The sequence below is a fragment of the Martes martes genome, assembly GCF_963455335.1.
Source record: "Martes martes genome assembly, chromosome: 2".
Lineage (NCBI taxonomy): Eukaryota > Metazoa > Chordata > Mammalia > Carnivora > Mustelidae > Martes > Martes martes.
Genome location: NC_137889.1, coordinates 173,845,325 through 173,860,870, shown reverse-complemented (window position 1 = coordinate 173,860,870; position 15,546 = coordinate 173,845,325). Strand labels below are relative to the sequence as shown.

At 47.9% G+C, this 15,546-nt stretch overlaps 1 protein-coding gene across 1 annotated transcript in view; it reads left to right on the top strand.

Moving 5' to 3' along the window:
* The window catches only part of BEND4 (BEN domain containing 4), a gene marked incomplete at both ends in the record, with an annotated part of 30,812 nt that extends 16,052 nt beyond the window's left edge, over positions 1 to 14,760 (top strand). The window contains 3 exons of the mRNA XM_080796973.1: positions 4,580 to 4,671; positions 10,836 to 11,076; positions 14,543 to 14,760. Of these exons, the coding sequence (XP_080653099.1) occupies positions 4,580 to 4,671; positions 10,836 to 11,076; positions 14,543 to 14,760 (551 nt within the window). The remainder of the gene's footprint in view (positions 1 to 4,579; positions 4,672 to 10,835; positions 11,077 to 14,542) is intronic.
* Between the last annotated feature and the right edge of the window lie 786 nt (positions 14,761 to 15,546).

Here is a 15,546-nt window from a genome sequence, read left to right as displayed (position 1 = left end):
CAAGCCATGCAGGCTAGGGGGCCCGTCTGTTTCTGAGAGTCGTGCATTCATCTAGATGTCTTAGATACCCAGTGGAGCATTTGTAACCCATTTCTCTCAGGTTTTATTGACACCAAAGGTCTTCCTAACTTGCTTTTTTCCTCCCAGTCATTCTGCTCTTTCCAAGATTCTCTGGTATGTGTTCTAAAATGCTGTTACGGGATGGGCAGGTGGCAGAAATTGTAATGATTGATATCAGGATTGATATCAGGATTGATACTAGGAATATTTGTGTTACCTTTCTGTTCTCCCTTCCCTTTAATAGAAGTTTTACGGTTTTTGGTTCCTCAGGTATTGTGTCATTAAACCTGCTAGGTGTATCTGCCTTTCCTTTGCAGAGTGCATAAGTGAGTAGATGAAACCCGCCCAGTGGGCCTGAGGTGGTAGCTTCTGCATCAGCAAGAGTGACGTGCTTAATATTCAGAATGAGCTTGAGGACGCAATTAGACGGGAAGGCGTCTGGGGCATAATCAGCTCCTTGAGGATCTCGCTGCTCCTTTGCAGGAAGCCCTGACCTCACTGTCTCATCCCTTGAAAGCCAAAGGCGCAGTGTCTGCCCTGGACTTCGGGAATCCTGCAGGAAGCACAGGCCCCTTGCTCCTCATCTCCGGGGGCCCCTGAGTTCACTGGGAAAGTCCCCAGCATGTGCACGGAGCCACGGGCTGACAGGACAGCAGGGCAAGAGGACAGGAGGTTTTCCATGATTTTCTTCGCGGTGCCCAGGGCTTCTCCCAGAAGGCAGCACGGTGTAGCTGTGGGTCAGGGTACTGTCTTTCCTTCCACTCCCTTCCCTCTTGAATAGACCCTTATCTCTACTTTCAATACTGGCTTTATTTTTCTTTTATTTATTTATTTATTTATTTGACAGAGATCAGAAGCAGGCGGAGAGGCAGGCAGAGAATGAGGGGGAAACAGGCTCCCCGCTGAGCAGAGAGCCCAACGTGGGGCTCGATCCCGGGACCCTGGGTTCATGACCTGAGCCGAAGGCAGAGGCTTAACCCACTGAGCCGCCCAGGCACCTCTGACTTAATTTTTCTTCTCATCAAAAAGGTTTCATTTGATTCTGCAGCTTCCATTGTAAAAATCTGGGCAGCCCTCCAGAAAACCACAGTAGGGAGTGACGTTCCAAATCTGTCACTGCAGGGACATGCTCCAGCCCTGGCCTGGGATGGGCCTGGAGGCCTCTGCCTTGTGGGGATCAGGGCCAGGGGCGTGCCAGGGAAGGGCCAGGGGTGGGGGGCCCGAAGGGGTGACTCAGAGGGCCCAGCGCTGTGCCCAGTGGCTGTTTCTGTTTTGTAACTGGCTAAATAAGAGCTTTGTCTTGGCCTCCTGGCCTTTAGCCTTGTGCCCGGATAGCACCCTACAGGACCCGCTTGCCCCTGCCACAAGTAAATGCGCACAAAATTCCGATTTCTTCCAACATTTGAATCAGCTGGCCTTGCTCATAGCTTAGCACTGCTGCCTAAACACTGGGAGTGTGGAGAATGGGAGACCTGGCCTCCAGGCCTTTCCAGGGTTGTACAGACAGCACTGAAGGTAATGTATGCCAAAGGAAGGGGAGGCGGCAATTACATCAACATTCTTCAGACAGCTTTTAAATTATTATTATACACGCCCCCTGTAGAAACTTTTTAAAGCTGGTTTACCAGGATTGGTGGTAATAGCTACCCTAATCCTATTCCTAAAATGTAATCATTGTCAATTATTATTATTAACACTTTGATCTATTTCTTTTTAATCTCTTTATGTATGTAATTCATAACATGGTTGAGGTCATGTTGAATATTCAGTTTTGTAAGCATTTTAGTGCCTCATTTAAACATTTTTTTCATAAAATTCTTTTTTTAAGATTTATTTGAGGGATAGTGTGTGTGCATGCAAGTAAGGGCAGGGGAAGGGGGAGGGAGAGAATCTCCAGCTGACTCCCCACTGAGCTCGGAGCCTGATTCCAGGCCCCTGAGATCATGACCTGAGCTGAAACCAAGAGTCAGGCACTTAACTGGCTGAGCCACCCAGGGACCCCTTCACAAACATCATCATGACTATAAAATATGGGGGTAAGGGGTCAAAAGATGTTTCATTCAAATCCTCATCAATGAGTTATTTGCAAATTTTACTAAAACTTCCAAATTAAATCCAGAGTAATACCTTGCCCGTGTCACTTGGCAAACATTGGCGTGTGGACAGCTGCGTTTGGTTCCCACCACAAACCATGAAGGACAGAGTACTGCTGTTGGGAACCTCACGCGCAGCCCCAGGGGCAGGACACCAGACACGGAAGTTCCCTGGGGTCCCACAAGCCACAGAGTAAGCGAAAACCCAGAACTCAAGCAGCAGACAGTTTCGTGTCTCCATTAGCTTCTCAGGACCCCTGCTTTTCCCCACAGTTAACATTAACAGAAGATTCATTCTTTCCCGCTGTGGTGTCAGTAAAATGGGTTAGACTTTTTTTTTCTTTTTTTTATTTAAACAGTTAATTAACATATATTTGTTTCAGGGGTATGGATCTGTGATTCATCAGTCTAATATAACACCCAGTGCTCATTACATCACGTGCCCTTCTTAATGCCCATCACCCAGTCACCCCATCCCCCCCCACTTCCCTTCCAGCAGCCCTCAGTTTGTTTCCTAAGATTAAGAGTCTCTTGATTTGTCTCCCTCTCTGGTTTCGTCTTGTTTCGTTTTTTCGTCTCTTCCCCTATGCTCCTGTTTTGTTTATTAGATTCCTCATATCAGTAAGATCCTATGATACTAACCTTTCTCTGATTGACTTATTTCACTTCGCATAATACCCTCTAGCTCCATCCACGTTGTTGCAAACGGCAAGATTTCATCTTCTTTTATGGCTGAGAGTATTGCATTGTATATACACACCGCATCGTCTTTATCCATTTATCTGTCGATGAACATATACGTCCTTTCCATAGTTTGGGTATTGTGGACATTGCTGCTGTAAGCATTGGGGTGCACGTGCCCCTTCAGATCCCTACATTTGTATCCTTGGGGTAAATACGGGTTAAACTTTTAATAGGCTGGTGAAATTAGAGGTACTTGACAGGTTTTATTGAACTTTGCTTTGACAAAAGGCCTACTCCAAACTGATAATATGTATGCATGATTTCTTTTCATTGACTTTCTGGTTGTTCAGCAAGTGCGTCTCCAGTTTGAAGACTGTATTCAAGGACTGTAAGACACAGGTCCAGAAGGATGGTTATTTAAGAAAATACTTTTTTTTTTTTTTGGCAAAAAGAAAAAATTCCTAAGCTGCTTATACTTGGTGTCATTCATGTTCTTCAAAGGGATGTTGATGTACGTTTTGATTAGTTATGTTACAATGTGATGACACCTAAAAAATCCAAAGCTTTGTAACATTGTGGACAAGGATGGTAACCTCTGTTTACTATCTTTAAAAAAAAAAAAAAGTGAGAAAAAATGCAGAAGGCAGACAGTGATACTTTAAATTTGGGGTTTAGATTAAATATTTATTATTTTCTGTAATATGACAAAAACAGCCTAAGAAAATCTGCAGCTGAGACGGATAGTGGCAATAATTCCCATGAATTAGGTTATTAACTAAGCTACCAAGACCTTTAAAAGCAATTAGTTAATACTGCTGCTGAAAGGGCTCTAATAGAAATCTCAAGATGTAGGACTTATTTATGCAGTGGTGCAAAAAATGTCGGGGTTCCATGTTGGGTTATTACCTGTTCAGTTTTATTGTAATTATTCAATGAATCTATGAGATTGAGCTTCAGAAAATTAGTACAACAGTTAATGAAAGACACCGTAACTGAATCTGCACGGGGCCGGCTCTGTGGGAGCCCCGGGCAGCTGTGTCCACGTAAGGAAGCAGGTTTACGGCGCAGGGCCCTCCCGCTTACTGCAGAGCTAGGAGAGAATCCGTCCTTAAAAACGTGTATTGTATTATTGATTTAAAACTGGTGAAACATTAGTTTGCAGTACCTTGATTTTAAAAAGCATCGCTGGATGCTAATGTTACAACTTGAGTCAAAGAAAACAAGAGAAAGTCTCTTCTGTGAGTGGTTCATTGATCCTCGCTGTTGACCCAAATTCATCTCAGAGTGACTGTGACTTAAAAGTGTTCAGTGGGGGGCGCCTGGGTGGCTCAGTTGGGTAAGCAACTGCCTTCGGCTCAGGTCATGATCCCAGAGTCCCAGGATCAAGTCCCACATCGGGCTCCCAGCTCCAAGGGGAGTCCGCTTCTCCCTCTGACCTTCTCCCCTCTCATGTTCTCTCTCACTGTCTCTCTCTCAAATAAATAAAATCTTAAAAAAAAGAAGAAGAAAGTTTTTAGTGAATTGTGCTGAGCCCTAAAAATTCTCCCCAAACCGTAGCATCTGTTCTGTATTTACAAACTGAAATAACTACGGATGTCAAAAGAAAGAAGATTCCGTTTCCTTTAGAAAATAATCTTTTTTTTTTTAGAAGTTTGCATCAAAACTCTTTTTAAACCTCGAAGCCTCTCATTTTCTTGTCACAGGATAGCTCCTGTGTAATTCTCGCCCTTTCTTGCCCGCAGTGCCCTGCCAGACCGTTCTGGATTACCTGAAGACCGTGCTGCAGCACCACAACCAGCTCCTGGTCCCGCAGCCCGCCGAGCAGCCAACCGAGGTAGGTGTCTGGCAAAAAGGGAGCAGATGTGGGTCCCTCGAAATTTCCTTAAGACAAAGCTTCTTGATAGCGTACAGGGTCCACCCAAGCACGTTAGCTAGCGAGACACAGTGTTGGCTCCCTGAGGTTTTGGGTTCTTAGTACCAGTGGGGGAAGAGCGTGCATGTACCCAAACTCCCCAAGATTGAACGCTGTACGCGGACGGGGGGGGATAAAGAAACAGCAGTTCAAACAGTGGAGGCCAGTCTGGAGGCTTTCTTTTGGGAAAGGCTGAAATGGAGGCACCAAGCTGCCCTTCTCTGGCAGAGCCAGTGTTCCAGAAAGCGCCTTGCTCTCAGGCACCTCCCACACCAAGTGGGCTTCTCGAGTGTTCGATGGATGTCTTCTGGACACTGGGCTCCAGAACATTTCTTCCTCTGGACCTCCATAGAAGCAACCACAGTCTCTTCCAAAGTGCAGGAGTGATGACCTGTTCCGCTGAGAGCGGTAGGTCAGTGGAAACATGGTACATTCTTACAAGATTCTCAAGGCTCGGTTTTGAGTATGTGTTACTTTCATCTTACGAATTTTAGAACCTAAATCCAGTGAAAGAAGGAATTGCCGGGGTTAGGAACATCTTGGATTGATAACAGCAGATAAGTTCTTTTCTCATAGTTAAGTTTCCCTCCCTTGGCAAGGCGAGTCGTTCATGCTGGTGACGGCAGGCTGTTGACCCTCTCTCTCATCTCATCATCACATATCCTTCGACACTCCCTGCATCTAGTTAATATCATCTCAAGGCTCCATCCTCATGCGTACCATTTCACAGATCCAGCAGCAAACCTACTCTTGCCACCCTGACCCCATGCCTCGCTGCTGAAGAAATACGAGCACACACTCCTTTCCATGTTTCTGCATGTAAGAGAGACCAGAGGATGGAAAAGCAGGAACCAATCTGGTATGCATTGAAACCCTCCTACACCCAGGTGCAGCGTGAGACCTGTTTGGCCGTCACTCCCTTCCCCTGAAGTTTGGAGAAGCTATTTCGAAGGTCTCTGTGCCTTCCCTCCAGCCCCCATCCCTGGTCCCACCATCCTCTCTCTTGAATTCAGCGAAAAAGTAAGCGATACCAAGTTGAACTCAATCCAATGAATTCTGCCACACTGATTTCTACCTTCCTGCACACCTGGCACCCCCATCCAGGAAGCAGCACCCCTCCCTCCTCTTTGCTGACGCCCACCCCCACCCCCATCCACATCTGTCCTTTCACCTCTGCTGCCTCCCCCCACCCCCCAGAACTCTGTGCCATCAGTCATTCCTTGTCTTGTGCACCAAGTTACTGGGTCAGACTCTCGAGTTTTCCCACCCTGAAAACAGACCTGCTTTGATGCTCCCTCGGTCCCTCCATCGTTGTCTTTTCTTTCTCCTTCCATCCCCCTGCCCACCCCCAGCAGCCTCTGTCAGCCCTTGACTCTGCCCCACACTGCATCTGGCTCCGGGAAGGTGGGACACCGGTCTCATCCCACGCGCGTCCCCGGTGCCTGTTGTCGAAGGCACTTACAGAACGGTGACCTCATTTTTCTTGGGGATCAAACACTTGCGAGTCTGGTCTGTATTTGTTACTCCACTCTTTGTTTCCACTTGCTCTTCCACCCCCCATAATCTGACTGCACCTTGACTGCTTCCCAGAGTCCGCTGCAGGTGGCCCCGGTGACTCTCCCAGCTGTGCCGTGTGGGGGCCCTTCCTCCGGCCCTCGTCCTCCCCAGGACCTCACCCTCCTCCTCCATGATCTCCCTTGGCCTCAGTGTCAGGACTCTCTCCTGGATCCCTGTTCTTTCTTCTGCTATAAGGAGTTTTCCATCCACTGTTGTCCAGAATGCCACCCTCCATCCCCTTCCCTCTCTGTCCACCGCTCTTCCCCCACCCAGTCGTGTTCTCTGAACACCAGCTGCGTGCAGGTCAACAAGTCCCAGATCAAGATCTGGGCTACCAGTCTCCAGCCTGCCTGACCAACAGTGGGATACCTTGCACCCTCGAACTCCCAGCACAGCCTCTGAATACCCATCCCTACCCCTGTTTTCTCTCCAGTAAAGGCAGCACCAACCCCCGCAGAAATTTCTGAGGCATCACGGACTCCTCCCTCCTCCTCATTCCTGACATCTGCTTGTTTTATAGTTACCTTGAGTAGTCTCCCTCCTCTCTGCCTCCTTCCTCACACTTTGTATCTGGACTATTAGGATGGATTCTTCTCCTTTCTCCACAATAGAAGGTTAATTTTCTAAACTACAGATCCAAAATGACTGTCACACATTTAAAATCCTTTCACTGCTGCCTAGAATAAGGTTCACATTTCTGAACTTGACCTTTCTATTGTACAAAAAAAGCACTTCCAAAAAGCCCACTTCTTCCAAGAAGCTCTCCCTGGTTGCCATACCCTCTCTGTGTTCACAGAGTAATTCAGAATTTACTTAAATATTAATGCATGCATAGGTCTTCCATTTGTTTGTGAGTTTAAATACATTTTACTGAGTGCTGTTCATTTTGGTTTTTTCCAAGTGACTCATAGATCAAAGTTTAATAACCTGTTGGTGACTAATTGAGGAGAATATGCCTTCAGGATTCTATAGAAACATAAAAATAGGTGACAGATCTACATTTCCTCTGCATAGGAATATTTAAGCTTTTATTACCCATCATCATCGTTATTATGCTGTTTTGACTGTCATTTCAGGCACATGGGCATTTTCTCATTAGTATTATTGATCACATTTTATTTTTGTTAACTATGCTTAAATAGTGTGGTAAATCTCGTCCATAACAGGGAGCATTTGAGTTGTTTGGGGCTGTAAATGACTTTCTTCTTTTCCTTTTTCTTGACGAAAATTGCCTCCAAATGGTATTTCTACACTTACGGAGACTTTCATTTTATGGAGAGCTGTTGAGCTCTTTTGTAGAAGTGGATTCTTTTTAAGGATTCAAGAAAGCTCCTTCCTTGGGCTGTGAGTTCCCTCATCTCAGACAGCTCTCATCCTGAAACCAACTTGACTCTGGTCTTAGGGGCAGGCTCTGAACTCCAGGACGAAGTTCCCAGCTCTGCTTTTGCCTTGTGAGACCTTGGGAAAGGATTTAACATCCTCAGCCAAACCGCTGCAAGAATCCCGTCTTGCCCGATGAGCTTGCACAACATTAGGGGCGCCTGGGTGGCTCAGTCGGTTAAGCATCTGCCTTCGGCTCAGGTCATGATCCCAGCATCCTGGGATGGAGCCCTGTGTCGGGCCCCCTGCTCAGCGGGGAGCCTGCTTCTCCTTCTCCCTCTGCCCCTCCCCGTGCTTATGCTCTCGCTCGATCGTTCTCTCAAATAAATAAAATCTTTTTTAAAAAACTTGCACAACCTTAAAGAAATAGAAGGTTTAACAACCAGCTGCTCAGGCTGCGGTTCTGAGGCTGAGGTGTACTTACAAGAACCATAACTGAGCAGATGGTCTTAAACTAAGGACTGGCAGACGCCCTCTGTCCCCGGTACCCCTTTTTTAATGGCCCCTTTCTTTGTTCTCCTTGAAGTTCTTTAATTTTGCCAATTAATAATTCATCAGAAGCTCTGTCCTAGTGGCACAGCAGTAAAAGTAGAACAGAGAAGAGAGGAAAGAAAGAACTCTCCGGAGGCGCCTGGGTAGCTCAGTGGGTTAAAGCCTCTGCCTTCAGCTCAGGTCATGATCCCAGAGTCCTGGGATCGAGCCCCGCATCCGGCTCTCTGCTCAGCGGGGAGCCTGCTTCCCCCTGTCTCTCTGCCTACTTGTGATCTCTGTCCAATAAATAAATAAAACTTTAAAAAAAAAAAGAAAAGAAAGAACTCTTCACAGCATCAAGTGAAGCCAACGGAAACCCCCGCCCTCCTGGGCTTATCTCCTGGTGAGGAGATGGGTGGTCTCCTCCCCACACACCTGCAAGCTGGGATTGTCGTCCTTGCATTGACAGAGCTGCAGTGCCGACGTGAGTCACCTGTCGGGGGCCGCCCCCCAGCCCAGCTCTGCCGTTGCACCAGCGGCAACCCCTGTGAGGGCCAAAGAGGCTGGGGCTGCCGGGCGCCAGGGGCTGGCCTCAGGCTGTGCGTTGCTGGCTCAGGAGATGGTGACAGTCACTAGAGATGTTCTTCCACAGAAATACTCTTGACATAGCCTGGGGTCTGAGGCACCCAGTCCTGGATGCCACCTTCCCAGCCCCACCCCCACCCCAGCTGCCCTGAAGACTGAGGGCACAGCGAATCAGAACCCCGTAACCCTTTCTTTGTTCCCTGTGCGTGGGAAGCGGGAGAATTCTCCCGCTTGCTCTCAGCCTCCTCCTCCTCGCCGTGCCCATCTGTTCCTCCTCTTTGGGAAGGACGTCCCAGCTCACCTGGGAGTCACCTTGACTCCTCCGTCCCCCACAGCCTGGCTCTCTGAATTCTGCGTCTTTCCTCCTTGCTTCTCCACTGCACCACCACAGACTCCGTCGTCCACCCCCGCACACCCCCACAGCCCGGCCCGCCCCTCGTGCGGTCAAGAGGCAGCCTCGGGGGCACCTGGGTGGCTCAGTGGGTTAAAGCCTCTGCTTTCGGCTCAGGTCATGATCCCAGGGTCCTGGGATCGAGCCCCGCATCGGGTCTCTGCTCTGCGGGGAGCCTGCTTCCTCCTCTCTCTCTCTGCCTGCCTCTCTGCCTACTTGTGATCTTTGTCTGTCGAATAAATAAATAAAATCTTAAAAAAAAAAAAAAGGCAGCCTCGGCTGAGGAAAGTTTGGAACTTCTAGGCTCTTGCCCGTCTTTTGATCATAGAATCAGAGCCAAGGGTTGGTTTCTGCCCCCACATACTCACATCTTAAACCCGTGGTAATTTAGTTCTTCCTGTTTTACAAACAAGGAGGCTTTGGTCCAACCAGTTGAAGTCACTTACTCAAGAAACACAAATAAGACCCAAACCGAGATACAGTTCCAGCTCCAGCTGCTCTAAATTCAGAGCACAAACCGTGTCCCTCAACTGCCTCCCTTCAGAAGGCAACTGAGTCACATACGACTGGTTGAAGGAAGTGGGACCCTGGGGTGATGACTTTGCTTGGGTGGGACTCCACGACCACCTCAGAGCACAAACGGGCTGCCTCCTCCCTGTCGGCTGCTGGGCCATTGGCCCTTCTCAGGGCTTCGCTAACAGCACTTTCTGAAATAGAACCGTATCAGACCCAAACAGTGCCAAATTTATCACCTGGAGTAAATTTGCAGAGTTGTAAAACTGAATGAGTTTTTCCTTCTTTATTTTGTACACCTTAATTACTAGGGAAGGAGTACATTAAAACTGAGATCATGGGTTAATTAATTTGTCCTGGACTGTAGAATTTTATGGACAACCAGAACTAAAGTAATGGTTGTGTAGGTGGAATTGACTAAACATGGCTTATAAATGTTACAGAAATTCCTGTAATTAGTCCCACTGCTGCAATTGAGCCTGGGAATTTTATAACAGACATAAATTAAGAAGATGAAAAGGAAGAAAAATTTTGAGTTGACATAGTGGCATTTGCAGAAGCTGTCATTTGAGGAAAACTGGTTTGCGTTATTATTATTAATGATGACTTTTTGGGGGGTTTTCGCAATCCCCCTCCCTTTTAAAATTCACTTTTTAATGCCGTTTCCACTGTTACACGATGGCTATCGGATGTTCGGTGAATTAAACACAAGTAGTACCTTACGAAAATAGACCACCAGCATCATTTCTAAAAATACTTAACCGCCAACCGGAGGATGAAGAGACCTGTTTGATCACACTCTTCAAAGTCATTTTTGCATATTTGAATAGATTGAAAGGGAAAGTTACGGGTTATATTTAAATAGTGTTCCCTGTCATTGGATCTTGACACATTTTAACCTACCTGTTAAAATGCAAGTTATAAATAGCTCCTCTTTCAAAGGTGTTCATTATACCTCATTGGCTCTTGTTACAGAAAATGCAAATGTAATTTGAAAAGTGCCCGTTCTGAGTGCGAGCAATTACCTGTGCTCTTCAATACCTGGTTCATTGTCAGCGGAGCCACTTGGTTAAAAAGCGTGTTTGCCTTTGAAATGGAGATGGCCTCCGCGGCCTGCTGGCTCGCTGGCTGGTCGGCTGGCTGGCCCGGCTGGCTAAGTAGGTAATGAGAAAATACTTGGCTTTTCCAGGGAAGCAAGCAGCTGCTGAACAACTATCCTGTCTACATAACGAGCAAACAGTGGGACGAGGCTGTAAATTCTTCCAAGAAAGACGGGCGACGGCTCCTTCGATATCTCATCAGATTTGTTTTCACAACCGATGAGCTTAAGTACTCATGCGGCCTTGGGAAAAGGAAAAGGTCAGTGCAGTCAGGAGAGACAGGTCCTGAAAGACGCCCTCTGGATCCAGTTAAAGTAACATGCCTCCGAGGTACTGCATCCTTCCGCTCAGTGTCGCCATCTGTGATCTCATTTCACCGCATTGGCTGTGGCTCTCCCGTGCAAGTGTTCAGCCTTGACTGTATTTTGGTTTTGCCCGCTGAGACCTCTGTAGGCTTCATGTGGCCCATCTACTCGGTCTCAAGAAGTTCTTTAAAAAATCTCCGTTTGCTTTAGCCTTGGCATTCTCACTTCCCGGCCCATAAACATTGCATAGCACCTCATGTCTCACGCTTTGAATTCCGATTTTCTTTGCTGCCCCAGAAGGCCACGTCCAGCCAACCTGGAGCGTGGGGAATCGCACAGAGGAAGGGAAGATGGGGAGCTCTTTAAGAATTAGGAAAATGAGAGACCTCGTTTCCGTTTGCAGCCTGGACCCCCCCCGCCCCCCCACCTTCTCAAGAGGACTTGCCCCCAACTCCTTCGATTTATTTAGAGTTAATTTTCCTGAATACTGGGGTGCCTAAAGTATCTGTTGCCCAGTCAGACTTTATTCTGTTAATCTTTTTAAAGTCTCTTTATTAAAAATATTGCTCTGATGATACCTTTCCTCAGTACGAGCAGTTGATGACTTCCCAGCTGACCCACACTGGTAGGCCAGGCAGAGGACGAGGACGAGGGTCAGGAGGCAGACTGTTGGTTCAGCGGGTGCAGATGAACACAGCCTCAGACAGGTAGAAACATTCGAGGGCCAACAGGAACACTGTTCACACCTGAAAAATTTCATATCAAAAAGCTCCAGTACTAACCTGTATATTTCAATAGTAATTTTATTGGTTGGAAAAACTTAATTTACTCCGGACAGGGGAACAAAATATTTCCTGGCAAGGAAGTCACAGTGAGGAGACATTATTGCTGATAACGCCTTGGTGTACAGCAAGGACACTCCAGCATCCCCTCCTGGGATGCCCGCGGTGTTCTGCAGCAGTAGTCTGCCTGAGGCACAGGGAGACTCTCTTAGCAGCTGAAATTCCTCAGGCCCACTGCAAGCTTCTGACTAAGCAGGGCTGGAGCTGGAGAAGGGGGAGGTGTGCATTGCTGCTCATCACAGGGCCCCCTCCCCCCCCCACCACCACCAGGTGATTCTAGCGCAGGTGGCCCGGGCTTGAGGGAACCATCTGGAATGGAAACACCTCTATCAGCTAGGCATCCAGAGCACCCCCTGTTGGCCGGCCTGAAAATTCCACTTACTCGCAGTGGGTGATGGGGATTTCCAGGGTCTGTCTTAGTGAACTCCCCACAGTTTCCTTCATTCCTCAACAGCATCAGAGCTGACAGTTACTCCCCCAAGAGTAAAAGAGACGTCTGTGAGCTTGGGGCTCTCCTGGGAATACTGTACTCCACGAAGTTGCTCTGGGGCCTGTAAGGGGAGTCAGGACAAGAGGCCTCACCAAAGTATCCCTTTCCAGAAATTGTTAGTCAACGCTTTACGTTTTTAAGCAGCGAGTGAGAGAAACTGAGGGATTAACATAGACCCCAGAGCCCTCATGCCTTGCCCTGAGAACGTCGCCTGACCCCCTGTGGCACGGGGAGAGTCCAGGTGGGCTAATCAGCATCTGTATCTTCCAGCTCAAGCCTCATTAGGCGCCACACCCGCAGGCCTTCAGGTGGAGGATGCCCCTGGGTGGAGAACACAGAAGCAAAAAACTGATGGTCTGTGTGGGGGCAGCTGGGCCAGACATGTATAGGCTTGTCCCAAAAGCTGAGCTTCTAGGGCCTTCCTGTGACCCAGATGGGATTCCTTTCATAGAGGCTTTGGCCTGGTGCCTCCCGGGGTGGAGGTCTGTGTTGGGTGAGCAAGATTAGAGCAGCCAAGGAAACTTCAGACACTGGACACTTTAGTGATGGGAAACGGGGTGCTTTGGGACGGAACCAAACTCCAGGCTGACCGCTCCTGAAGGTGGTTTGACCCTAGGGGGAAGAGGGCCTGTGAAGACATGTCCTTTCTGTGAAATAGAACGAGCTTTCAGTAGTCTGTGCCACAGTATCAGAGAAGGTCACAGTATCAGCAGCGGCCACCAAGAGGAGAGGGGAGGCTGACAGGCGTCACAGAGCAGCACAGTCCCGGAGGTGCGGGGTCAGGGCGCCCTCATCCATTAACCTGTATTTCCTTGTGTTGATAGGAGTGGGGGATCAGAGACAGGGAAACTACAGCAGTTAGTGGATACCTACTGAATACAGTAGGGATGGGAGGGGGATGGAAGAGGACTAGGGAGTTATCCTGCAGTGTTTCCCAGGCCTGCCCCCTAAGCTAAGCCGTCTGATTCCGGCAGTTTTGCAGGATGAGTTGCTGGATATACACTGTTCATGCCCTTAAGTAAGGCAGCCGGGGCTGGGACTCTGGTGAGGCGAGCAAGGCTCTCATGTCAGGCCCAGAATCGAAGGGGCTGTCCCTGGCTCTCTGCTAAGCTAGAGGCTGCCTGTGGAGACGGGCACGGTTCAGTTTCGGAGATCGCTGGGGTCCGGGTACTTGAAAAGCGTCAGCCTCTCCTAAGTGCAAGTCGGGCCAGGATTTCACCCAGTCATTTCAGATAGTTCCAGCCCTACAACTGGACCTGTTGTCTTGTAGAGGGAGCAGGGCTAGAGAAGAAATGGTGTGTAATTAACAGTTACCTTGGACTGTTCTGCCCAGTCAACTGTGCAAAAAGCAAGGAATTTGACAGAACTTTTTCCAAAATGCTCACTTCAGTTTACAAGTGTCCATATCAAAATAGCGAGGCAGGAGTCCCCCACGTGCCCCGACCCCCTGAGAAAACAGAAGAAAGGATCGTGTGAGCTTGACCCAAAGGGAGGCTGAGTCTGTCTCATCGGAGTCTTGGTTCCTTTTTATACATTCACCCTTCTGGGCATGCTAATTGCTTTCTGGTGAAATTAAATATTTAGAGGAAATCGCATTTAAGAAATATCTGTCAGTACATGTGGGGATATCCCATCAGAGAAATAAGTATGACCTATAATACATGTTAAGAGCGTGGAAACCTCTTCTGAGCCAAAATCCAGGCAGTTTCTCAGCCTCTGAGATTTTGTTATCCTGTGGCACTTAGTCTGCAAATCAGTAACTGGTCAAAGAACACCATGCTAGTGAGATCTGCTGTTTCCGGAAACACTGAACATTCTAAAGATGTGAGCAGATACTGATGTAGGTTTGAAAGGCACCGTGACTTTGACTCCACGGTGTATAGTCCATGTTATAAATCAGATCTGCCTTTCATTCCACTAGCCAGTGTTCCTTAGAGGATCACCTTCTCACTTCACGTGATTTTTACTTTTGCACAAGAGTAGACGACTTCCATGTAATCAGCTGAGTCTAAGAAGTGACATCATCATAGCATTACATTGGATTTCCCATAAAGCTTTTCTTGTAGAGCTTCTGTAAATGTGTAAGCAGCCTGTCCGTCCTCTTCTGCAAAAACCAGCTGTTTTTCTCTCTCTCTTTATCGTTGTGTATATTCCCACAGAATTCATTAGGATGCACTGTACCTCCAACCCCGACTGGTGGATGCCCTCGGAGGAGCAGATAAACAAAGTGTTCAGCGACGCCGTGGGGCACGCCCGGCAGGGGCGGGCGGTGGGGACTTTCCTGCACAACGGCGGCTCGTTCTATGAAGGGATCGACCACCAGGCTTCCCAGGATGAGGTCTTCAATAAAAATTCCCAGGATGGGTCCGGGGATTAGTGGACAGAGTCTTGACACTGGAGCAGCTGGTCCTCTCGCGAGTTCCAGTTGTCCGCATCCTGTTACCCTCACCTGCGAGTCCAAAGCACGTCCTTCTGCCAGACTTGACACATCTCAAACCTTAAGTCTCTGACCTACTGCCACCATTCCCAAACAGAAATCCATTTTAGGGTTGTTTGGGAAGTCTATGGAACCTACAACAGGCTTTCAGGAGATTACAAAAAGCAAAGAACCACAATTGCATTGAATTGATTGCTAGCTAGACAGTGAGGCTGGAAACAAAAGGGGAGCTCCTGGTCACGTGTCCGAAACCGTCGCGTACGCTCTGCTTTCCGAGCAGAGCCGGTCCCCATGGAAGGCTGGGTTAGAGTAGAGAAGACAGAGACATGGAGTCATTTTAAGGGACAACAAACAAACATTCTCTTAATTTAATTCAAGTAAGTTGTCTTTATATTTTCCAAAGACCTGAATTCCTGCTTCTCAGCAACGACATAGGTAAGTGACACTGTGCTGACTCAGCATTGACAAAGCCTCTGAAAACCCCAGAGAAAAGAGGTCACTGCTAGACAATGATTCATTGGAAATCAGGTGGGGTTTTTTCAGTTATTTTAGAATCCTCTCCCCACCCCCCCCAAAAAAAAGTCTTACTACGTTGATCAGAAAGGCACTACATGATCTCTGGAGTTTACAAACAGTAAGTTTTCGTTATGTCAGTCAAGAAATCTCCAAAGATCCAAAACCCTTTTCAAATGCTTGATTTCGTAGGTTCATAGACCCACAGTTTCC